The sequence below is a fragment of the Schistocerca piceifrons genome, chromosome 1, assembly GCF_021461385.2.
Source record: "Schistocerca piceifrons isolate TAMUIC-IGC-003096 chromosome 1, iqSchPice1.1, whole genome shotgun sequence".
In the NCBI taxonomy this organism is placed as follows: Eukaryota; Metazoa; Arthropoda; class Insecta; order Orthoptera; family Acrididae; genus Schistocerca; species Schistocerca piceifrons.
The window spans coordinates 282,179,877-282,206,675 of record NC_060138.1 but is presented as its reverse complement, the minus strand read 5'-3'; the positions used below and the strand labels follow the sequence as shown (position 1 = coordinate 282,206,675).

General features: G+C 38.5%; 2 protein-coding genes across 2 annotated transcripts in view; one reads left to right on the top strand and one right to left on the bottom strand.

Annotated features, from left to right (window-relative positions):
* Positions 1–7,695, bottom strand: part of LOC124783379 (phenylalanine--tRNA ligase alpha subunit) — a 145,035-nt gene extending 137,340 nt beyond the window's left edge. The window contains exon 1 of the mRNA XM_047254057.1: positions 7,181–7,695. Coding sequence (XP_047110013.1) covers positions 7,181–7,321 — 141 coding nt within the window. The 5' untranslated portion in view covers positions 7,322–7,695. The remainder of the gene's footprint in view (positions 1–7,180) is intronic.
* Positions 7,696–7,929: 234 nt separating this feature from the next.
* The window catches only part of LOC124784954 (vesicle transport protein SFT2B), a 69,765-nt gene continuing 50,895 nt past the window's right edge, over positions 7,930–26,799 (top strand). The window contains exon 1 of the mRNA XM_047254184.1: positions 7,930–8,374. Within this exon, the coding sequence (XP_047110140.1) occupies positions 8,303–8,374 (72 nt within the window). The 5' untranslated portion in view covers positions 7,930–8,302. The remainder of the gene's footprint in view (positions 8,375–26,799) is intronic.

The window sequence follows — 26,799 nt, the reverse complement described above, 5'->3', positions numbered from 1 at the left end:
CATATGAAAATGTCATTCGCACATGATGTAGTCAGTCATATTTCCTCTTAGGCTCAGTATAGGTCAGTCAGTCCAGGGTCTTATAGTCCATGATTTTTCGCTCTTTCTGTAAGATCCTGCAGTCTGCCGAGCAAGGTGAATGATGCTCTCCACAGTTGACACAGATGGGAAGCAGAGCACATGGCGTATTGGGATGTGATGGGCGTCTGCAATCTCGACGTGAGGCTGGAAGCACAGCGGGAAGACATATGGCCAAACTTCCAGCACTTAAAGCACCGGAGAGATAAAGGGTTTGGCATCACAGCAGTAGACCATCACCTTGACCTTCTCCGGTAATATATCACCCTCAAAGGCCAAGATGAAGGCACCGATAGCAATCTGATTATCCTTCGGACCCCGATGAACGCGCCGGACGAAATTAACACCTCGACACTCTAAATTGGTGTTCAGCTCGTCATCAGACTGCAAAAGCAGGTCCCTATGGAAAATAATACCCTGGACTATATTTAAACTCTTATGGGGTGTGATCGTAACGGAAACATCCTCCAACTTGTCACAAGCAAGTAACCTTCGTGACTGGGCAGAGGATACCGTTTTTATCAATACTGACCCAGAGTGCATTTTGGACAAGCCCTCCATCTACCCAAACTTGTCCTCTAAATGCTCTACGAAGAACTGAGGCTTTGTGGACATGAAAGACTCCCCATCAGCTTTCATACAAACTAGGAACCGGAGCGAATAACTGTCACTGCCATCCTGAGACTTACACTCTTCCCACGGTGTGATCTCCCAGGGGAATGTTTTGGGATCATATTTCTGAGCGTTAAATTGAGCCCGGGAACGCATGGAGACTGCTGGCGGCTGGCCACCAGCAAGAGATTATGTACCACACTTCACTGCAGGTCATCCGCCCTGATGCCACCCACTCCGACCAAGGGTCCTCCCCACAGGTGCCACCCAGCTTCAGCAAGGGCCACCTGGCAGGTTGGTCATTACCAGGAGTCCCGATGCCCCAGGGAGATAGGCATCTACTCCCTGGCACATGTGGGGAGTTAACGGCGCAGGCATCAGCAGAGCGATCCCTGTGTTGGGGGGCTACAACCAACAGGATACATGGCAGCCCCACCACAACTGACTGGCTACCGTGCTGGATATTAGGTGACAATTAGTCCATGGTCGTCGTCAGTGCAGACAGCGGCACTGCACATTGCATGGCAGAAAGTGCACACAGGAACGTATCCATGCCCAAGAGATGGAGAGCGAGCAGGAGTGCAGTGCAACGACAAATAAGATGGCGAAAGGTCTCAACGCACAATGGACACAAAGCACCAAGTAAGGCGCCCTTCCCCAATCATCTCGCTCTTCGGAATAATTCTGAGATATGGAGGTCAAACCCGACAGGGGACCAACACATAAGGGCCAAAACATTTGAGACTCCTTTTAGTCGCCTCTTAATACAGGCAGGAATACCGTGGGCCTATTCTTACCCCCGAACCCGCAGGGGGGTGTCCTGGGAAGAAGGCACCTTGGAAGGTGTCCTGTTCGCTTGTGATGTTTGAGAAGGACAAGGCACCTCCAGCTGTAGTAACAGGATGGTTACCATTGGTGCTGTGGGTTTGAGGATCAAAGGAACTGTCCCCACCTCCAACTGAAGAAAACAGGCACTGACTGTGTCCAGGGCGAGGAGCTGCTATTTGAGACATTTTAATTATGATAGGTGTGGATTTTGACAGAATTTTTGCTAAGTTTATAATCATATCGACTGTGTGAAATCACTCACAGTTTTTCTTAGCATCTTCATAAGACAGGAAGTCAAGTGCTTTACATTCCTGGATTTTCTTCACCCACTTGAAAACTGAATGTGTCAGTGAACAGGCGACTGGTGTTCTGGGCAGTTTACACACGCAGGTGTTCATTGCATGGACTGCACTCATGCAGTGTCCTCCTGCACAACCCACGATTAACCTCATTAATACAGGAGGAGGAAATGTGTCAAAATCTCTGCTGCCTAAAACGTCCCATGGGAGGAGGAAAATAGGATCTGCTTATAGACCATGACCTTAATTTTCTCAAGTAAAAAATTTCCACTAAAGGCTAGAATAAAAGCCCCTATGTTCACCCTATTTTCCTTAGGTCCTTTCTGATTGAGATAAACAAAATTTACTCCATGCCACACTAGTTTAGCAAGCAGTTCTTCCTCTATTTGTATTATTAGATCCCAATGGAAAAGGATTCCTTCAATCCTGTTGAGTCTGTTACAGGGAGAGATGATAACTGGCGTAACCCCATGCTTGCCAAAGACCTGAAGTGCTTGTAATTGGCTACAAGTCAAAGTTTTCAATAACAAAGATCCATTTTGTATTTTTCTATTGCAGCAACTTCTCCAAATCTATCCTCAACTTTTTCAAAGAAAATTGGCTTCACTGGTGCAAAAGATTCTCCGTCGGTCCTGGAGAATACCAAGAAATGTGTGAACTGACCACCACTCCATTTTCTTGCTCAACTTTCAGCATCGCCAAAGACAGAAACATCTTGGTGTTTAAAGCCTCTGCATTAAATTTCCCTCCCCCCACCCCCTGTTAGAACTGCCATGTTGGCACAGCCACTAATATGAATGTGTTTCATCAGTTTCATCATGGATTGTCTGCCCTGATGCCACTCACTCCGATCTGAGGCTCTCCCCATGGGTGGCACCCAGCCATGACCGAGGCACAGTACATGTTGCCCGGAGTCCTGGTGACAAAGACTGGACAGGCATCTACTCCTCAGCATACATGGGCAGGTTACAGCTCTAGCACCAGCAATGCAATCCCTACAGTGTCAGGTGTCTACAATGGTGAAGGCACATTATGACCCTTCCCACAATGAATTGGCTACAACACTGGCTTTCAGGTGCAAACATAAACCCACCAATAGCAGGTGTAGAAGATCACAGCACATGCGCCATATATGGTGTCCTTTTCCGAACAACCCTTACAGCTGCAAAATGTAGAAAAGTGGAGGTCAAACCCTGAAAGGTGACCAAGTAATTAAGCCAAATCTGTTGAGAGATATGCTTTGGAATGAGCTAAAACTGGTGGGTGCCCTAATAATAGCCAAGTCATCAACATAAAAGCTCGACTAGTTGCCTCCTACACCAGATGAAGTTACACAAATTCTATTCTAGCCATTGAGATGGCAAGGGAAGACAGTAAATAAGATTAAGAACTGTTTCAATATGTGGAAAATGTTTGCCACAGTCAGAAAATCTGCAGATATAATTAAAGTTATACATAGCAGTGGTTACAGAAAGTGAACAAAGTTCAAAACAAAATGAAAACCAAGGTAATGTGTGTACAGCAGATGGACAAGTTGTACATATAAATGTTAAATGTGGATGAATTTTAACATCTTGGAAGTGAAACAGATAAAGAAGACCAAACAGCCAATCTGATGATAAACTTGGCCTTGAATTTTGAATGTCTTTTCAAAATTTCAACCATCATTGCTCTGAACAATGTTGGTTGCGTCAAATGACATCATTTAGAAGCACGAACTGAATTTGTGAATAATCTCTATGAGCAGCAGAATTCTAGAACAAGTTAAGTTTATTTTGTCAAAATGAATATTCCGTAAGGAAACTATAAAATTGTGAGGCAGATTTGCTGGCCAGTACTTAATATCAAGAGAAATGTCTGTACTGCTAACAGACACATTTAGAAGACATACACTACCCTAGCTTTCAGAACTAATAGCTCCTTTCTCTGTGAGGAGACATGTATTGGAGGAAGTTAAAAAGAAAGGGGAAGTCCCTCAGACCCCAAGATAAAAAGGACTTATATGTCGTTCACACATAGGGAAGGCTTGGATGACAATAAACAAGGGGCTAGGGGTTGGGGAAGAAAGGGGGGTGGGGGGGTGGGGGGTGAGGAAGGGGGGGGGGGGATAAGGAGTTGCCTTTAAAACTCTGATGTACCCTTCCACTTCATCTTTGTCTTCCATTGTCATGATGGCAGATGGCTCTCTTTATCCTGGGGTCTAAGTGACCTGCACTTCCTTTATGACCTCCCCAATCTATCCCCCCCCCCCCCCCAAAAAAAAAAAAAAAAAAAAAAAAAAAAAAAAAAAAAAAAAAAAAAATCACTGAAAAATGAACTATTATTTCTGAAAGGTAACATTGATGATGTATTGTGAGAGACGACATGGGTAACAGATAGAACAAAAGAATGACAATACTCCTTTTTCATTAATATTAGTTTTTTACATGTAGGTTACAGCGACAGACTGATCTACAGCACTGGAAGAGATCTCTTATGTTGGAATGGACATTTTGGATGCGAGTTGGTGAAGCGGTGTCTAACGTATCAGTTAATCTGGATTAACAACAAGCATGTAAGTTGTCAAACTATAGTACTGTAATACCACTGTCCTGTAATGAAAGGCGATAACTACAGCACGTTGTCGTATTTCAACATATAATTATGGTTTACAATTTTCACAAGGAGATCATGTGTAAAATACATGCTAGTAATGTCTGTTGGCTTAGTTTTTTTCAGGTGGACGGTGGCACATAACTGAATATGGAGAGAACAGAGTCTGGAGTTTTGCAAGGGGCACAACAGTCCAGGTGTCATCAATGGATATCTCAGTGTGTGCAGCTAAGAACATCAGCACTATGTTTGACATTGCAAGTAACTGGGAACAGTCCACGTGTCATCACTAGTGTGGCCAGCAATGAAGAACAAAATTATGTTTTTTATCGCAAGTTACCTGAAACAAACCGTGTAAATCAAGGTACATTATACAATATGGACTTACCAAATGAGGCAGTGCAGCTGTTAAAGACACTGACCTCATTTGGGATGATGGGATTGCTCTATATGGCCATTCTGATCTCAGTTTTCTGTGGTTTTCCTGGATTGGTAAGGGAACTGAGGTGATGTTTCCTTAATCAAGACCACAGACAACCAAATGCTCTATCCCCATATGCTACCTGTCCTATCCTCATAAAGCATGTGAGTTTTCTGACAGTCTTTTTGTTGTGCCTATCTGCAACTCAGCGTCTCCACTATTTGGTGAGTAGCAACTATTCTTTTCATAATATCGTTACATTCCATCCTGGATTTCCCATTGTTTGATGTTACGTATGCTATGTGTTGTATATTTTGATCTATCGATTTGTATTGTATTACTCTGACAACTCTTATTTTATGTAGTTATATCTTGGCATTACAGCAGTATAGTGGAACTGGCAAAACTCCCTGCATGTACAAAAATGTTTCATTATGCACTTCAGGTAACTACAAGATTAACAACATATAACTAAAAGGACTGAAGACCACAACAACAACAGTCATAACATATGAATACCCTCAAATAACCATCAAAAGTCCAGGATTGCGTAACAATATGTGAAGGATAGATTGCTACTCATTATGTAGAGGTGGTGTAGAATCGCAGACAGATGCTATGAAAAGACTGCTAAACTTTTAACTTTCTGAAAAAAAAGGAGCAGACATAGACAGTAGCCGTGTGTGTGTGTGTGTGTGTGTGTGTGTGTGTGTGTGTGTGTGTGTGTGTGTGATCTGCTTTTTTATGAAGGCCTTTTGACTAAAAGCCAAAAGTTTAGATGTCTTTTCATGGTGTTTGTCTGTGATTCTATGCCTTCTCTATAAGGTGTGTGGTAATCTATCCTCATACTGTAGCGGTAACTACAGTTACGTATAGAGAAATTATGCGTGGTAGTAAAATAGGGTGACTTGTTGGAAATACGGAAGCGTCCGATCCCGCCCGTCTGCTTTGACCCATGACGTCACAAATACGGCGGAAACGACCATAAACCACGATTCCAATATGGCGCATATAAAGTCGTTACGTACACATTATGAGGACGAAAATACATCGACAAACAAATACACACACGTTCCACAAAAAGCCTAATGACACTAACGGGACAAGTGCGGGAAATAGGGGGTTTTTGGGTGGGGACAAACTAAATATAAACGAATTTAGACACCCACCCCCATACAAAACCACGCAAAACAACGAAAAAAAACCGACATCACAAAACTCCCCAAATACCACTAAACACAATATCATCTGGAATCGGACATTTCCCTTGACCTATATAGCTCAACAGCAGCTCCCGATCCCATAAGTTGGGATCGAACACTTCCCTTTGAACTGTTATCCTTACGACATCTCCACATACAGCCGTCCCTGGTCCGAGACGACGGAACTTTAAGTAAGCCTCATTTCTTCACGACATACTGAACACTTCACGACTTCATCCAAAAATCCGAATAGTTGAAAAAATTTTATTAAAGACAACGCACTGTCCCCCATCATAGCCGACAACTGAAAACTGTTGATCCTGTCAGTCATATCCGTACCTACCAAAGACATAAAAAATGCAATTTACCAAAATTCACACACGACGCCAAACTCGCAAATTAAACCAAAAACATCACCTAACACCACCAGAGAGCAGCACCGATCGCATCAAAACGACACCTACAAACACGCCACTCTCACAAACTAAATTCCGCGCCGTCGTGACGTCACACACCACAACACCCTTACGTCACGGGTCAAAGCCGACGCGTGGGATCGGACGCTTCTGTCGACCCGACTTGTTGGTAATGCAAATGGTAAGCTTAGATCAATTGGCACGACAGCGATAAACTATAGTTTGCTTATAAAAGAGTGTTTACGAATTACTTTTATTATTATTTCTGCAATAACTCACAAATTATCAACCGAAGACATCAAACAAAGTATGGATATTGACGGACTTGTTTCAAGGGCGAGAGGAAGACAGTTACAAATGATGAAAGGAAGACGACTTATACCTAGCAAAAACATTTTCAGGTGGAAATTCACATTATTTGCAACCTTCTGCATATCAACTTCGTGCAACAGTTTTCACACAGCCGTTCCCATGTCTAATCCAGAGATTGAAAAACCTATATTGCAGAATGAAAAGCATACACAGCCACAAACACTGAAATGATTCGCAAAGCAAAAACTTTAATATACAAGTATCTTTAATAAACACGTACTGTCAGCTTCTCCTAAAAATTAACCTCGATTATTGACATAGAATTTGTTATACAATAACATGGAAAGCATCACAGGATCTTAAATGCATAACAATGACATATTACTTAGGTGTGGTGGTTGCACAAACTGTTGCCCATACCTCGCCAAGAGCCTGGATACTGTTGACTGCTCCAATTATCTTCTGATGATCGGTTTTGAAGTGAACTGCAATATCCAATGTGTCTACATCACCAACTGCATTTAGATACTTCAATATTTCCTCTTGCAGATTGAAACCCATCACCAATCCAAAAAGCCGAACTTGATTTCGATCCGTTAATGTTCAAACTTTCCTTTCACTGCTGCCTAACGGCAATGCTCCACCCCTTTCAGGATAACACCAGGCCAACACCGATCGAAATAACAACTTAATCATGTACTTTCACAGAACTGTCAACAACAAATGTTACACATACAAGTGGCACGTGCGCATCGTCATCATCTGCTTCCGCCACTCGATCGCACACTGCCACACGCACTCAACTGACTCAAGCACTAACATCCTTGGTGCCACCTTGACAGACGCGAAGCGAAGCTAATTCCAAACAAATGATAAAGTGTTCCAGTACTACGATTGCAACTCTAAAAGATTAACCCCTTTACAAATGTGATGAAACTGTACTTTCATACATTTTGTTCTATTACATCCATATCCCATGCTGTCATTGCCTTTTCCTTCTTTCTCCATATCTAGAAGGACCAAAAAACGAATGAAATTACATTTTCTGTCATGCCTATTCGTTAACACTTTGAACATCAACCACATCACGACGTCAACATGTATCAGGGGAGAAAATCAAGGCTAAATCATTTTTCTCGAATTAGTTGACGGTCCAGTTTTATAACATGGTCACAAAGGAAGTGTTCCGATACTAGCGTCGCACAGAGTTTTGTACATGTATCGGCATCTCTAGACTATAATCTTCAGCAGAGCATAATTGAAAAATGATGTCTGTGGAATTTGGCAAGAAAATCGTTGTTTTTAACGATGAAGCATCGAGAAGAAGTTTTGGAAGTAAGAGGTAGGCATTCTTTGGTTGTGTTTGCATGTGACACTTGTTGCTGAGATTGGCAAAGCTGTTCTGCAGAACTGTCAAAATCTGAAGCTACACATTGTATAGGTGCAGCGTATTGACAAGTTAACGAAAAAGACTGAAAGGGAAGAACGACCACTAGTACTAAATCTTCGCGTCGTTTATAAGCTTCTGTGGTTTGCTCAGTGATGGATAAACTTCGAAGAGCCTTAAGTGGAAATGATGCCCAGCCGGAAGAAGAAAGCGGCATTATGCCACAGGTGATTGTTGTGATTCACATTACAAACACATGTTTTGATGACACATTTTTGAATATTGTTACATTTTCGTGTCCGGCATGTAATTACGGTAAGGAAGCATTAATGGTTACATGAAATTCAAAACGTACAGTGCGGATTGTTGTGTGATGGTCGTAAGTAAGCGTAATGCTGCACCCAGAGATTTGGCACCTAGAACGAAATTAGTTATAGTTGAAATACTGTTGTAAGAGAAAGGTAAACACATCCTCCAGACTTACAGGATATGCCCCTTTTTAATGTCCGTTATCCCATGCAACAACGGAGAATTAAATTAATTACCCTTACATTAGAACTTTCACGATTTTATTGCCATCGCTGCCGTTCTCTCATTTCATCCCTTTGGGCTCTCAGTTGTTGTAGGCTCAAGATTCTTGTGGCACCAACTTATGTGCCACCTCTCTTAACTGAATGAAGTGTAATAATAAAATCTATCAATAGGAATTTGTGTAGGCCTACCGTGTAAGATTACAAAGTATGTAGAATTACTTGTGCTCTGGAGCATTTAGATCTGCATTCTTCTGGTTTAAAACTTAAGCAGCATAGTAGACCATATCGCCAGAATTGAATAAAGATGTTTGAATCAGAAGGTAGCATTGAAAATAAATTTTTAAAAGAATGTTGCATTACATTGTACCTGTATATTTCTCTACTAAAGCTACATTCCATATTTAGGTATAGGCTATGATGGGCAGATTACTACCGAGCAAATTAAGCTATAGCACTTAAGATAGATAATTAGTCACTTCTTGCTACAGGAGCATCACTATTTGAATAAAATTACCAAATTTATAATTGTTTAACTGTACGGTCCTTCGTAATTTGTACATGAACAGATTTCGACTTTTCATCAATCTAAATATTCTTTTGTAACTCATCATCATACTTTGTGTTATTCAGGCAAAGATCTTGAGTTAATATTTAAGCAGTGAAGAGCATTAAAATTAAAGAACAAGAAAGCAATTTATATTGTGACTCATGTTACAAATTTGGGACATCCTATTGCTAATGTACAATTTAGGTCAAAAGTGTTGTCAAACTATTAAGAGTATGGATCTGGTTTTTATCACAGAAAATGCAAATTAGGTTGGTATTCAAATGACATAGTTACAGATTTCTAAAAAAATGTATACCTTGTAAAATATTGTAATATATTGAAAAAACTGTGTGACTCATGGTACTTGATACTTATTGTTGGAGAAAGTTTTTCCTCCAAGCAGGGGGAAAAAGGCATTATTTACCAAATAAGATAAACTTAACTTTAAAATTTCATTTTTAAGCACTGTGGAAAATTATAAGAGCATGACATCTGGGAAAATAACCCATAAATTCAATTAAATTTCAGAAAATTGAAAATATCCTCTTGCATTGATGACATCAGGTGGATTTATTTGCTTTATAATTTTGTCCTGTGTGTACAGTATTTCAGCACACTTTGCCGGCTGTTTCCAGTAGTGACCAGCGCTCTCCATTGCACTGATCAGATAAATTTCACATACCTCTCCAGCATAGAATTTACTATCATATTCTTCTTTGTACCAGTCTACAATTTCTACATTTTCTTTGGTCTCTTCAGTATGATGATATGCAGAAGGGAAATTCTTTGACAGCATATATGTTTATAGTACTCCTTTCTCATAGTGAAAGCAGTGAATGCTTTTTATGTTTGATATTGATTGTTAAAGAAAGTATTTGAGCCAGATCAAGTTTCACACTGATTCCTTCAATTTGATCAGTAGACATATGGAAAAAGCTGCATAGTTGTGGTACTTGCACCTGCCTGAGCAAAAGGTGATGCATCACCTCCTATGAATTTTTGCCTTTTTACTGCATTCCACGCTTGCCATTTCGCAACTGCACCTATTCTATCTACGGTTCCTTTACTGTGAGGTGTAGTAAAAAAGTTAAAATAGATTTCCACATTATGAAATGATCGAAGTTGAAGTACATCAGCAGTAATGTATTTGTTTTTAAATTGTGAGGTAGGTCCATCTGACCATATTGAAATTACCTTCACATTTTCAGGTCTAGTTGACACTACCTTGCTAATATATGCAATCACAGTATCCTGGGAATGGGTTAAGTTGTCTGAAACAGCAACAGTTCGGTGAGGAGAACCTGAATGACACAGTGAAAATACTAACTTGTTCTTCTGCCCAATGTGCACTTTGCACCTCATCTTGATAAACATAATTGTAATTTTCAGCAAAATCAATACGTGGCAATGCAAACTCCTTAGAATCTCGGCTTGGAACCATTTCCTTTTGCTGATAATAAAATGCAGACTGACCTCTCTTTGTATAGCAATGAAGAAGAAACTGAGGAATTGTGGAAAATGTGTATTTTGCTTTATCAACTTAGAGTCTTTGTCTTTGATTTTAATTATTTTAGAGCCATCTTCTTCCATCTCCAGAACATACCATGATAAATTCACAATTTACAGCTCATCAGTTTTATAGGCTTTGTTGAAACCTCTAAAATTCTGATATGTCTTACATTCAATTCTGCCAACAAAACTCACTGGGTGCTGGCATATGATATTTGATACAAATGTGTTGCTGAAAGCTGGAATATTATCATGTTTCTTAAGAAAGTTGCTGATGGCATTTATGAAATTTTCATAATGCACAAACATATGTTATGAGGTAGTTTGCTGCTTAACTGAAGATGTGGTGGCTATATTTCTGTGAGCTTAGCTTTCCCTATTTGAAATTCAGGGTGTTCCTGTTTTAATACCTCATACTTTTCCATGATGGACATGACTAAGTGATGAATATGAACTGTCTTCTTCTCGGCATAATCCGTATCGCTTCAGGCAGGCGGTTACCTTCATAGTCTCAGATGTTACTGAATTTAGTGTATGTTAAAATTCAGGAGTAAGTAAGAAACACTTATTATTTTGTTTTCTCCACAAAAATTCCTGCCCCGGGGTACAGGCTTCTAAAGATGACACTGCAAACACCATTTGAAAGATAAGAATTTCAGAAAAATTTTAAAAGTGCTCTATCTCTGTAACAGTTCTAGATATTTTGTTAGAGGGTGGTTTTTATTTGAAAGATAATTGCTTTATGATTACAATGGTATCCTCTGTTTGGACTACTATCATAGTTCTTTTACTGTTGCCTTTTAAATATTTTTTTTTTTTTTTAATATACAGAAGGGTTTTTTTTCCGAAAAATGCAAATCCAGGAAAATTAAATTTTTTTCTGTTGATTAGTACCGTGTAGTGCTATATTCCTGGTAAAGGACAGCTTCCACTTTTAAGTTGGACAGGTTTCATTGAAAAAATAATAATTTTTTTTTAACTTCCAAGGATAATGTATGTCTTCACTGAAGTTGTTTCTTACTAATTTCTTTGTTACAATGTTTATTTCTATTGCAGTTATCTTATCACTTTTTTTTTGCTGCAATTATTATTTTATTTTATTTATTTTTTTACTTTTTTTTGTTGGAGTTATTTCTTTCCACTTTCATTGTTGTGATATTTCTGACACTTTGTTGTAGTTTCTTTGTTGTGGTTGTTCATTGCAAGTTTCTGTATTGCAGTTGGTCAGTGCTAATTTGTTTACTGAAGACGCTTTTTTTTGAGGAATTTGCCAGTTGACGTAGTTGCAGTGCGTTTTGTGAAAAGGACTGTTTGAAATGTCTTATGACTGGGGCCACAGGAGAGTGGACTGTGCTGACTATTTGCATGTCCACAAAATAGTGATATACAAGACAAAAAAAAAAAAAGACTTTATTCAGGTTGAGAATAAATGTTATCATTTGAAGACTCTGTTTCAAAGTGAAGAGGTTTCCACTGACGTCTTTTTGTGTTCTAAATGTTTTGACAGAATAACAACAATAATAGTATCTGAACAAGGTGAAGCCTCCCAAGGTGAAGATGATGCAGATATTGCATCAATAGAGGAAGAATTAAATACCCCGAATCAGTCAACTACAGAGGTAGGTGTTACTCCTGTTAAGAAACCGTAGTAAGTGAATTCGAGTGATAAGTTCTATGCATCAAGAAAGCACAGAGAAATTACTAAAGCTATGGATGAATACACTACAGCAAAACTGGCCACACTCTTCAAATTAGAAATTCTATCTTCAGAAGAAAATGAACTAAAGCACTCTTGCACATCTTGCCAGGAATTTTTTACAAATATCAGTTCAGCTGTTGAATATTGTGATCCTACAGTGAAAAGGTACAAGTTTTAACCATTATTCCAGAGTCGTTTTCAAAGAAAACAATTGTGAACCACATTTCATCAGTAATGTACTTGGTAGACAAATCAAGAAATGCGAGGTCTGTAAAAAGCGTCTTTGGAAGACCAAATCCCTATCATGGTCATCCTGTAGAAGCAGGTAAAGTTCAAATAGTACAGTCATTTTCTGTGGAAGATAAATGGGACTGTTCGCGCCAGAGTGCCAACAAAAAAGACACTATAACTGTAACAGTTGAAGGTCAAAAAGTTGTGAAAGTCAAGAGGTACATAACTTGCAGTATCAAAGAAACTTCTGCAATTTGTAAGAGCAACTATACAAATTCACATATTGGAAGATCAAAATTTTATGCATTACAACCTAAGTGGGTAGTTTCACACACACACCTAGAGGTCTCTCTCTCTCTCTCTCTCTCTCTCTCTCTCTCTCTCTCTCTCTCTCTCTCTGTGTGTGTGTGTGTGTGTGTGTGTGTGTGTGTGTGTGTGTGTGTGTGTAATCTTTCCAGACCAAATACAGCTGTGATTCAGTATGCTGAGGATTTTACAATAGTTGGGAAATCTTACACATCCATAGCCCTCATTCTTTTGTCTAAAGAGGAAATCAAAGAATTCCGTGAGCAGAAAAATAAGAATGGTCCAAAAAAACTAGTCCTGCGAAAGGAAATCAGAAGACCCAGTTTTGGACTCAAAGTGATGGGCGAACTCATATTGCACGGACTTTAAAGAGCTAGAAAGAAGAAATTTTGTTCATTTGGCCAACACCTCAGCAGGATAATATTCAGATTAACAATCTGAGAAGGGGGATGTTGTGGTGTATGTGAATGACTGACTGTGACTGGTGGATTGCAGAAATTATAGATGCCCTTTATGAGTTAAACAAAATTGTAGTGAACTCTATGTTATCACATTGACCAGCTGCAAGATATAGGTTTCCAACTGAAGGACAGCAACAACGCCATCAGTACTCACTTCCTGTTAACAATGTTTTGAAGATTGTAAGTGCTCCAGTTCCTATTTGTTCAACAGGAAGGCATCACTCCATATCAAAGGAAGATACTGAAGCAGTGGAACACATTTTCATTCCATTGACTGGCTAATTTCAGTACAAATCAGAGTGCACAGAAGTTATATAAATTGAAATCTTCAAGTCTTTGGACCTTCCACATACATTTTGGAACCATTTAAAATGCTTGAAAAATGAGTCTCTTACTCATCCTTCAAAACTAAAATTATGTTAAATAACGCAAGATTTTGATTTTTATGAGCCTGTTATGTGATGATGTAGTAATAAAATAGGTTTTATATGTGTCAAAAATTTCAAATGTTTATAAAACCTGTTCAACCTAAAAGTGGAAGCTCTCCTTTTCAGGGAATGTAGAATCAACAGGGGGGAAAAAGGGAAAAAAAAAAAAAATTAGGGATTGACATTTTTGAAAAAAAAAATTTCCATAAATTATAAAAAGTTCAGAATGTTATAGTAAAAGAATTTTGACAAATAAGCCCTAATGGAAGATTTCTGTGTAATCATAAAACACTTATCTTTCAGATAAAAAATCTAGAACTGTTCCAGAGATACAGACAGCATTTATAAAATTTTGCCAAAATCCACATCTTCAAAATGGTATGTGCAGTGTCATCTTTGGGGGCCTGTATCTCGGAACAGAAATTTTTTTTGGAGAAAACAAAAAAATTGTGTGTTCCTTACTTAGTCCTTCATTTTAACATACGCTAAATTCAATAACATCTGAGACTATGAAGGTAAGATCATTTCCTAGCCTGCCTGAATTGATACGGACTATGCCTCAGATCATTATTTTCTCTAATCACTATTGTGTCCTTCCTGCCTGGTGACTGATGACTAATGTCGTCACAATAGTAGAAACCAGTTTCCAAGTGTCTAGCTTCACAAGTAAGGCCTCTATTTTGTGGACTGCTGCCATGACTGGGTATTTCTGACTTTCCATCTGATGAATTACCACACAAGCCCCTGAACAACTATGACTTCAGGCAGTGGTGAAGATGGCAAGAAACAATTGGCTCAAACCGTGGCTTTACTTGGAGCACTATGTGACTTATACATTGACAAAACAACTTTACTAGGCTGTTGATCTTGCCTCTTACGTTGCCTATGTTTTATAACTCTCTCCTTAGTTTCAGCTCTTCTTTCTTCTAACAACAGTTATTCCTTATGTTGACCCAACTGCAGGAACTTTAGTTTCTGCTGCTGTTGACTTTTTCTAGTTTTTCCTGATGCTGCTTCTCAAATTCTTCATATTGTCCTCCACTCTGTAACTTTTCCCTTCTCCTTTTCTATCTGCTGCTGTTACGGGCATCCTCTTTTTTTTTAACCTTAAAAACATATAGCTGTGACTCAAGTTACGTGACTCGCGTTACAAACTTAATTTTCTGTTTTTACAGTATTGGTTGAAATTGGGAAATTTTTAATATTGATATTAGTTACACATTCACACAAAGAAGTAAATTACTGAACAAGATAAAGTTAGCTCCTATATTCCTGTTAATATAAAATCTTAATCACGTGAAAGTGATTCATGTTACATGAAAGTTTAAGCTGTTGTATTATATTATTTATCCTAACCTATAATTTACATACTTCAACTTTATACTGTTTATATAATACATTAGGGTATGCAACTATAATATAAATAATGATATACTATACTAATTATTATCTGCCAATTAATTAAAATGAAGGTCCAAAATCTTAATTAATTCACTCTCTTATCACATGAAAAACACATTGCCTTATAAAAATGCTTACAAAGTATGAAGGGAAAGTAGTAAACCATTGTTGCCATACAATAAAAGTCCAGTCTTTTCAAACAATGTATAAAATGTACCAAATTTTAAATTTTTAAAAGTCATAAATGTGTCCTACTTTACACAGAAGGGTCAACAGAAACCTCCGATCTTACTCGTCGGCTTTGACCCGTGACGTAAGCGTGTTGTGGTGTGTGACGTCATTACGGCGCGGAGTTTGGTTTGTGATTGTGGCATGTTTGTAGATGTCGTGGGGGTGTTTGTCGTGCCCTCTGGTGGTGTGTTCATGGTTTACATTTGTTTGGTTTGTTGGGGTCAGTTTGCTGTTGCTCAGTGGTGAGTGCTGTGTTCGTGGTTTTGAAGCGGAATTTGTATTAGTGAGTTAACGGTTTTGTGTGATGGTTAATGTAATGGTAATTGCTGTACGTCGGGTGAGTTTGTTATTGAGTGTATTTGGTTGTGGTTTTTTGTTCAGGAATGGATTGGTGGATGGGATCGGGAGATTCTGTTGAGCTATATAGGTCAAGGGAAGTGTTCGATCCTAATTTATGGGATCGGGAGCTGTTGTAGATGTATGTAGGTTTAAGAGAAGTGTTTTTTGAGTTTTGTATCGGGGGATGTGATCGGGAGGTTCTGTTGAGCTATATAGGTCAAGGGAAGTGTTCGATCCTAATTTATGGGATCGGGAGTTACTGTAGATCTATGTAGGTCAAGGGAAGTGTCTGATTCTGGATAAGAATGTGTTTTTTGGTATTTGGTCAGTTTCGTGATGTTGATTTTTTTCGTTGTTTTGCGTGGTTTTGTATGGCGGTCGGTGGCTACATTTGTGTATATTTAGTTTCTCCCCACCCAAAATCCCCCAATTTCCCACGCTTGTCCTGTTAGATTCATTAGGCTTTTTGTGAAACCTGTGTATTTCAGTGTTTATGATACGTATGCGATGTTTTTATATCCGCCATATTGGAATTGTCGTTTATGGTCGTTTCCGCCATATTTGTGACGTCATGGGTCAAAGCCGACGGGTAAGATCGGACGCTTCTGTATTTCCACACAGGATATCCCAGATACAAACCACAGAAAAGTTAAAATGATTGAAGAAGGTGAAAGAACATAGGTAAAGTGAGAGAAGGGGGACAAACAAGATGGAAGAATGTGGTGAACCGCGAAGGAGATATGAGAAAGAAATGAACCAGAAATAATGGCAGTTCAGAAGTAGATTTTCATTATTAAAAGGACTCTTTGTATGTAGTCTGTTGATGCGAGAGGAGGAGTTGTTTGGAATGGTGTTCCCATTTTATCTTAAATTTAAGCTTACACAGCAACTTGGGGACAGTGAAATCTGAAACTGAAAAGTGGTATTCTTTGTTTCTTAGGGATCCATGCAAGAGAATTGTTTGGCCAGATAAGGAATTGCTTACCTAGGTATAGAACTGCATTTTGCACACAACTTCAATAAATGTTTCGTTTCTGCAGATCTCGTAGTGTCGTTTAAGAATTAAATCAAGGGGAAGGGGATGGTGTAACGAATATCAAAAAGATAATGAAGAGCTTGCATAGTCATTTAGATAAAATATCCTTGCTCATAACAACATTAAAACTCCCAACACTGCTTGAGCATTGAACTGCAGGCCCACACTACTGTATGGCGAGAACTTGGAGCCATACTGCTATACACTGTATAAAATGCTAGCTTTATGGACACACGACGACATTCTTTTGGGAAGAAATTTATGGAGAAATGCAGCCAACATACATTGCAGATACAAGTGTTTGCTTACAAGACAGTTTGAGTAGGTTTGAGAAACATGCAGTTTCGTATTGATTGGTTGACTTCAATGGAGGAAAGGAATATCTGAAAGACTGAATATAAAAGCTGAATACTGTATGTACTTATTTGCTTCTAAATGTGTTTCAGAGAAGCAGATTTGTCAGCACAATTTTTACTAATTAAAGGGGGTCTTTGGTCAAACTGGTTCTCAGTTTCCTCCGTGAAAGTGGTTTCTATACTCAGTTTTAAGGTTTTTAATCTCACTCTGGTGTTGGGGCAGGGCAGTGAGGGTTAGGGTGTCTCACACTGGAAGCTGTGTTTGGAGATTCCTGATTCCCTTCCCTGGCCAAGATCCTCTTTTCTTTCCCTTTTACTTTATTTTTATCACTTTTTATAACTGGTTAGTCTCCTTTTCCAACATGGATTTCTACATTCTAGCGGTTGAACGCTTTTAAATAGCAGGTGGTCTTGCCTCTACTACTTCAGAGGTGGGATATTTCCTGCCTCTAGCATAGCCTTGGGGTTACTCTCTTGCTGACTTCCATTATTATGTTTTTGCCATTGACAACACGACTGCACTTTTACGTTTTTTTAGCCTTTTCCCTTTTATCGTTCTGACTTTTCTGAGATGTCAAACTGTCTGAATGGACCACATTTGAAACAAGGGACTGATCACCTTGCTGTTTGGTCCCTTCAACCCCAATCAATCAATCAATCAATCAACCAACCAACCAATTGAAGGGGGCATAAAAAATATCCCAAAAAGTTCATCTGCCGTTATGAACAGCAAAGAAACAACCCCCCCTCATCACCAGCAAGAATACAGGAATACGGTGCTGTCCAGATTATCATTTGAATTGGTGTTATAACCAAGTAGTATATCTGTGATGACAAAAGCAGCACTGCTTGAAAAATGTGGATGAATAAGAAAAAAATTATAAATATTATACCATACCACACTTGCATTTTATGGTAAAATATGTGCAGGTTTGGGCACAGGTGATATAGACAGTGAAGTCTGTCTAGAGAAACCAGCAGCACTCTCTGCCAAACTATCAATCGTGCACATCTCAGCAAAAAAGTGGGAGCAAGACAAACTAAAGATTGGAAGAATAATGTCTATTTTACAGTAGAAATGAAAGAGAGTAGCAATTTTCTGATTAAACGAAGAAGGGTTGCTGTGTAGTTGTACAGGCAAATAACTTCTCGAAGTTTCAGCTATAGACTATCTGCTGAGAAACTTGCAGCCTTTCAGGTGATGACGAGGTTGGTTTGAGACCCCCAAGTGACAAACTGCCACTTGGGGCGCCTTGTTGAGAGGGGCACTAGAGGTGGCAAAGTGCAAGGTTTGTATGCAGTGTGTATCACAATTAGTGGCGAAAACTGACACAGATAGAAAGTGTGAAAGGAAACACGGGGGATGCCAAATGGCCAAATGATAAGTTGCTTGTCTGCAAAAATTTTGTTGAACTGGCCCTGGGTGTTGAAGATAAAAAGGTGCTGTGTAATAAAGGAGAGCAAAAACGACTGCAGTAAATCTCTCTTCACTCTATAAATTATTTCAGTCACAGTTAAAGTTCTGTTGTGTGGAATGCAGTCAGTGGCACTTTGGGGAAATGCTAGAGGTTTCACTTTAATGATTCAGTGAGGAATGGGTATCTTCATACTAGCCCAGGAGACATTAGAATACCATTTATAAATCCCCAGCTCTGATTCCTTAAAGAAGGGATCTCCCAAGTCTAACTAGTTTAAAAATAGGTTAATGTGCTAAATATTTGGCATTTAGCATTTAAGTGACCAAATTTAGGAAAGGTTTGAGATTGTTTAAAGTTTGTTGGAAGTTGCTAAGTGCTCTCATTACCAGACACTGGATGATTACGATGGGTATAGTCTCGGTAATTTGTCCTCCATTTTAAGCAGAAGCTAGTTCCCCATACATCTCAATATTTGACACCATATCTCTTGAACTATGTGCCATATAACGATAGAATTTCATAGGTATGTTCAGTGATACATGTGGATACTGTCTGCAGAGTATATTGTGAATTAGAAATAAAGAACAACAGTGGGAATGTAGTAGGCAATAATATTTCTTCCTTTTGTCATTTTGCGAGGGTTGTCAGTGAGAAAAAGTTTCATATAGATTTGAAATTGTGTCTAAAGTTTGTTGAAAATCATTAAGCAATCTCATTTTCAAATATTGGATGAATATTTGTGTGGGTAAATTATGGGCTAAAGTGCACTTGCAATTTTGGTGCCTTTTCTGTTGTTTGCTGCTGTCAGCAGATTGTTTCTGTTGGTCACAGCCAATCACATGATTTTGCACAGTCATCAGTGAGAGTCGTTGAATTTAATGACTTGTTTCAGTGGAAGATATGATTTGATTACTTTTGTTTTTGACAAGCAGAGTGGAAAATTGAGGGTTATTGATGTGGCTGTAATGGGTTGTAAGCTTAGTTACTGGTTTTTGTATTTGTTTCTTGTATGGTATGTTTCTCAGATTATGATAGGGTTTCCTGGGATATTGTTTCATTTTCCAATGTTATAGTTTGGTTATTCATTGGCGAAACCAACAAATGCAAAGGTAAGAAAACTGGTTATGACGATATACTGATCTGTAGCATAGCCTGAGATATATAGGTCAGGATGAAATGTTAGTTTGGTTGTGAGTTGTCAAAGCCAAGAAATGTGGCTGAAAGAAAACTGGGCTATTGTGGCATGTTGATCTGTAGTGTAACCAATGATGTTTTCAAAATGTCCCGATTTCTGAGGTGAGGTTATGGGTAGAAGGAACATAAAGTGCAGTTTAAATTTTATGGAATAGTCTGTTTTATAAGACAGCATTCTGCACAATATATTCCATTACACCACCATGTAATTTAATGCTCAGCATCATGATAATGTTTACTGAGCACTATTTTCTCACCTGTTCTGCTATCTTGTCTCTCATTGTTTTAATGATTCGTCATTATCACTTCCCATCATTCGCTGTGCAAACATTTACCAGCTGCAGCACACAATGGAAAAGCTGCCAACACCATAAGAACACTTTTGCCAGTTTGTGTGCCATGAGTTACACTGCCTCAAAACATGTATACAGTTTCCAACTATAATATTTGTCATATTGTTTTAAACCTGTTATATAAGGTTATATCTCTTAATGAATAGATTATGTCAGCATTTTAAATTTGGTCAATAATTACATGAAATATTGAAAATCAAACTTTTGTTGCCCCTGTAAGCCATTAGATAGGCAACCTGCGACTGGGGCTCGCTGATTGTGCACTGTGTTAGTCATTTAATAACATAGATGTTGTAGCATTTCACTCAAAGTAGTGCTATCTTTTGGCTTACCCTGAATTACTCCTGATAGGAGCAGTTGGGACCAAAGTTCCATTAATAATTAAGTTTGTAACTACCTTTCATCGTGTGGACCTTATGTTGCCAGCAACAGATTACAGCAATATCAATTATCATGATACAGCCCCTCATAGGGGACACTAAAGAGATAGTCCTCAGGCTCATTCCTCCCTGAAGCCTCTCAAGGGGTGATAACATGAGCATTTCAAACTCAGTCACATGTGGTACATGGATACCTTTCTATCTCAGTGTTAAAACTACCAAAGAGCAATGTCTTAACTCTCTCCATTTTTTACAAATTCAAGTTTGAAGGCTCACAGGTGTGTATCCTGTCGTTAGTCAGGCACTAAATGCCATATTTTCAGAGGTCTGCTTACTAATGTGTCAACCTACAGACCTCAAATTTTTTTTGCATGCCATGTACATCAGCCACTAAGTTAATATAATGTATAAAAAGTCAAATACATCATTCAGGTTTTTTTTAATGAAAAATATTGAAACCTGCACTTTTTCCATGCTGTGCTTTAAATTCATAATGCTTTTAAAAAACATAACTTTGTACAGGGAAACATACAGACCTCTGTTTGTGTGCTGTAATTATTTAGTCCTAGTATTAAGTATAAACAATAATGAAAAGTATTCCACATTGCAATTAATAGTTCATGCCTTCACTTCAAGATGGTGTGTGTGTGTGGGGGGGTGGGGGGGGGAGTTAAATTTTGTCCAGTTCAAGGGTGGGTAGGGTATGTTGACCATTGAATCTGAAGTTCCCCGCTTCCCCTGTAATATTTACGTACCTGGTAGAGAAGAAAATTGAGAGTCACGTTATTCATTGGCAAAGAATAAAATGAAAATGCCATTTACACATACCGTTCACGTACAACACTACAGGAAATTGGCAAATAAAATCCTTGTATATTCCTGGAAGAATTTTCCAAAATAGGAGGCTGTTCATAAATTAGGTGTACTGTGACTACAATGATCAGTGGTTTTTTTAGGTTTGGCAATACTGAGTGGTAGAGGTGGATTCCCCACGGTAGTACAAAGGGCATTCAAAAAGTTTTGCACAATCATCTCTAATTTTTTTTTAATTTTTTGCAGGAGGAGACAATATTTTTTTGTGAACATACTTGGAACATTTAGCTATAAGTTGGAATATAAAAGTATTTTCTTTTATTTACAGGTGAGTCATAATGGACTGTAAAGTAGATGTCAGGTTGCGACAACGATCTGTGATGAAGTTGCTCTTGAAGACCGACGATGACTCTGCCACATCAATTCACAGGAAGTTGCTCCCTGTTTATGGGAGTACACAGTAGATAGAAGCAGTATCCAGCGGTGGTTGCAGAGGTTTAAAGAAGGTGATTTCTCTCTACTGGACAATCCACGATGTGGTAGACTATCGACGGCAGTGAGTGATGTGTGACGACACAACAGCTTGCTGAAAGACTCGTTTGTCATTGGCTAGTGTGGTATCATTGGTACAGTCCCACATCTGTCATTTTGGATGATTTGATTAATGGTCTCTTTATTCACATCACTCACTGCCGTCGATGGTCTACCGCATCGTGGATTGTCCAGTAGAGGGAAATCACCTTCTTTAAACCCCTGCAACCACCGTTGGATACTGCTTCAATCTACTGTGTCCTCCCATAAACAGGGAGTAACTTACTGTGAAACGATGTGGCAGAGTCATCGCCAGTCTTGAAGAGCAACTCCATCACAGACTGTTGTCACAACCTGACATCTACTTCACAGTCCATTATAACTCACCTGTAAATAAAAGAAAATACTTTTATATATCAACTTATAGTTAAATGTTCCAAGTTTGTTCACAAAAAAATATTGTCTCCTCATGCAAAAAAATAAAAAAATTAGAGACGACTGTGCAAAACTTTTTGAATGCCCATTGTATATATAGTCATGCTGTAGCATCCAGTAGCATGAAAGATGTCAATGAGAAATCCTGCCATGTGTAGTGATTTGCATCGTACAGATGGAAGGAATAACACCTACCGGAATTTTTTCATGAATCATAATGGCTTAAGGCTAAGGTGTTACGAACAGAAAGTGTGTGTTTTAGTAGTGTAAGAAGTTCAGTAGAGGGCGAACAAATTTTTGACAGAGGAGGTGAAAGACCTTTGATTTTGACTGATGAATTGGAGAAAAAAATCAAGGAAACTGTTTCTGAAGACTGTTGATGGTGTTAAAATTTCTGCAATGTCTCCAAAACTCTTTTATGAGACACTCATCGAAATGCTAGGATATCAGAAACTGTGTGCAAGATGGATCGCAAAACAGCTGACAGAGAAGCTCAAGAAAAATGGGGTCTGTAGTGCCCACGAGTTTTCTTGAGCTACTTGAATTAGAAAGTGAGTTGGAAGGGGAGTATTTCTGAGCTCTACTGTGACTGGACATGAAATGTGGGAGGCTCATTACATATGTGAGACAAAAGGACAGTTATCACAGTGGCATCACACACATTCCCCCAAAAATGCAAAGCTCTATTTTGGGTAAAACAGTCATGGCCTTTGGATTTTGGGACCAAAAAGGTATCATTTTGGTCAAATTTCTGCTTCAGTGGAAACCATCAATGCACAAACAATCTTCTGAGCCCTTAAAAAAACTGAAAATGTGCTTTCAAAAGAAAAGGAGGGGTGCTGACAAGAGGAGTTTGCTTGTTGCATGACAATGCCTGTTCTTGCACAGACCTAGCTACCAGGGTGTTCTTGGACTCATTTGATTGGGATGTTTTGAACCAACCCCTCATATTTCCTTGACTTGGAGCTTTCAGATAACCATCTTTTCACCTCTCTGAAGGCACACATGAGTGGAATTAAATTTTTAACCAATGAGCAGGTGCAGAGTGAGTTTATGAAGTGGGAGATGAACTGATTGGGAGAGTTCTTCAAGAAGGGCATACAGAGAAGCTTGGGCCATGACTCACTACATGCAGCAAATGGGATGGTGATTATGCTTTTTTTTAAATATGTAACTCTAGTACCAATACACTTATGTTCTGAACATGCCTTATATATGTGGTTGACCTGGAGGTCAGAACTACAAACAGGGAACATATTGTTTTCAATAAGAAGAGAATGGTGTCCCTTATGGCTGCATTTAAGTAAGGCAACTTTGACAATAGTTACAAAAAAAGTGTCAGTAATTGCAGGACCTGCTGCATAATATAGGTCACAATATGACATTTTAATGTATAGTTGTTTCCTGTCAGCTGCTTAAACTTTATTGTTCTTTCATTCTGTAAGCTTACTTCAGTGTTATTGCCATTTTCTAGTACAACATTAAGTTGTTCATAACATACGTACATACTGCATCCGTGTTTGCTATTTTCTTGCATGTCAAATCTTACAAAAAATATGTAATTATTCCAGTATCAGATAGCAAGAAAATTAAGACCATACACATATCCAGTATATAAATACATCACAGAAACCTAACGCTACCACACCTGTATCAAATCAACTATAAAATCTTATGGAAAATACATATTTGTTCATGATATGACAAGAAAATAGTGGCCAGACTCAGATGCAATAAGTACAAACATTGTGAACAATTATTGTTGTACTCGAAAATGGCAATAATGCTGAAATAAGCTTATCGTAGTACAAAAGAGTAATAAAGTTTAAGAAGCTAACAGAAAATAATTATACATTAAAATATAAAACTAGTAATATTCTATGGTAAAGTGCTCTATCCAGTGATGTTTCTTAGCTGTCAGTAGCTCTGCCAGCTCTGCAGCAGGCACATGCCAGGTGTAATGAGAATTTAGATATTGGTGGAGCTGGTCAACTGTGATAATTTTAAAGCTTTGACAGAGAAATCAGTTTTTTTTTTTAAAGATGTCCATATTTTAACTGTCCAGACCTTAGTCTGATGGTTATTATTCTCAATTTTGAGTTTCTAAATGAAAGTTTCCTTGTTGCCACAGCTTGTGGATCTAAAGGGCTGTTGTCTTGAATAAAATGAAAACCATTGATTTGATGTTATTTGTGCAAAATATGTTAATAATGATAAAAGTGTGAATGATTTACACAATTCTCACAATGTACCTAGCTTCTCTCTCATGTGATTGTAGATGAAGGCTTATAGTAAAAAAAAGAGAACTGATAATGACCATGTGGTCAAAAATTTCAATAGTTTTGATTGTTCAAATAAAGAATTTTATAGCCAAACTCAACATTGATGTCTTTTACAAAATTTTACCTGACTGTGAACTTCAGCTACAAGAGTTTGATTCCTTCAGAAGTTTATCATGGCTGTGAACCCTGTTGCAACTAAAACACTGTTTTAGCTTTTTACAGTTCCCCTTCCACCTTCTGCAGCCCACTATTTCAACTGCAGTTTTACCTATAAGGTTTAATTGTGAAACATTGTTACATCTACAGTAACCTAACAATGTCATTAGTCCTTGGGATTATGCTTCAGTTTTAACAAACAATCTTGAGATGTCCTACATCAAGTGTTTTGTGGTGTGTAGTTAAATACAGGCTTTGTCATGCACTCTAAATCTACATGGATACTCTGCAAATCAGATTTAAGTAAATTTTGTTATATGATGACATGGTTGGAGACTGTGGCTGTTATTTGAAGACAAATGTTGATGGTGTTTGACAGCAACCAAATTTAAGTTCCTTTATACAGAAGGTATCATTCGAATCATTAAAATTCATCATCAGACAGCTTTCATGCTTTCATTACAACATGTTGTGCATTTTTTTACTGATTAGTCGTCCTAAAATATAAATAATACATAATTATAAGCAAGTCAACAGATGGTTGTGTTACAGATTTGCATTGGAATGTGAGTTACGTGAAATGCCCGTTTGGAGTACTTGTTTTCATAGTTTTCATTCAGCAGACGATGTTCATGGTTTTTGCCACATTCCCATCATTGCACAGAAAAAGTTGTATAATTGAGCACTTCAGATTTGTCACTGAATACATTTCCACCGCATCCCTACTGTTGCACACACAAATTTGTATCACTGAGCACTTCATATTAGTTAGAAGTCTGTTCTGTGACTAATATCCCCGTCCATGCCTCGACATGCACAAACCGCCATCGTTCATGGATCGGATTATAGTTTCAGACCATCGCATCCAAATCATAGCCTTAAACATAATAGCAATCATTAAATCCACCAATGTACATATGAGGAAGAAACCTTCATATTCATCATTAGAAATCATGACATGAATACAAAATGTTAGACTCCACATGAGTATATACTGTAATATGGTTTCCTTCCAATTGAATGCAGCAAACTTTTGTTTGGACTTCATAAACAGACAGTTCTTCTGTCTGTATTCATATGCTCAGGCAGTGTAGTTGTGGTCATTCTCATATAAAAAGCCATGTAGTGAACATACAGGGCTCGAACAGAAATATGGAAATACCACAAGAAATGTATGCTTGAGCATAAATGCTGATGCTAGCCAATCCCATAGGTTCCACTATTGTATTTGACTACAAATGGCACCTGCGCAATATCAACACCTCATAAGTGTCTGGCATAGTCAGAATAGTGTTCCATGTAGATGTGAATGCATTATGTTGAAACTAAGTGACTTTGAACATGAGTAAATTGCTGGTGCTCGTGTGGTGGGTATATCCGTAACCAAAGTAGCTGAAGTGTTTGGAGCTTCAAGAGGCACCATATCAAAGATTTATACTGCACACAGATAAAGAGGAAAAACATCATCTGCCAAGTCACAACATGAATGAAAGTGTGTGTTGATTGTTTATGACAGTCACCGAAGAGGATTATGACACATGAGGATGACTGTTGCAGAAGTCACTGCACAATTGAATGTCATATTCCCCTGACCACCACAGTCACTACTTTTCAACATGGTTGAGTGTTTGTGGTCTGCTGTGGAGAAAGTGGTGTGTGATTGCTATTCACCTCTTGTCATTGTTACCTGAATGTGCCCCAGTTTTTCAGGTAAAATTATAAGATTCCCTTGAAAAATCATATAGGACCTGTATTTATCCATTCTGAGACTGGAAGCTGTTTTGAATGTCAACTCGTTTCCTTACACTGTATTAGGTACAGTAAAGTGTTTTTGGCACTTCCTTTGCGCCCCTCTTTTCCCTTTGCCCTCCCTGTATTAGTTGGTAATCGCCATCTTTTGTTTTATATGTTGTTCTACCTTTGATCTTATAGTACTTAACAGTGGAGAGGCTGCAGTGGTTGGGTGCATGGGGAAGGAATAGTTGCAGTGATTGGAACCTTGAGGTAGAATAG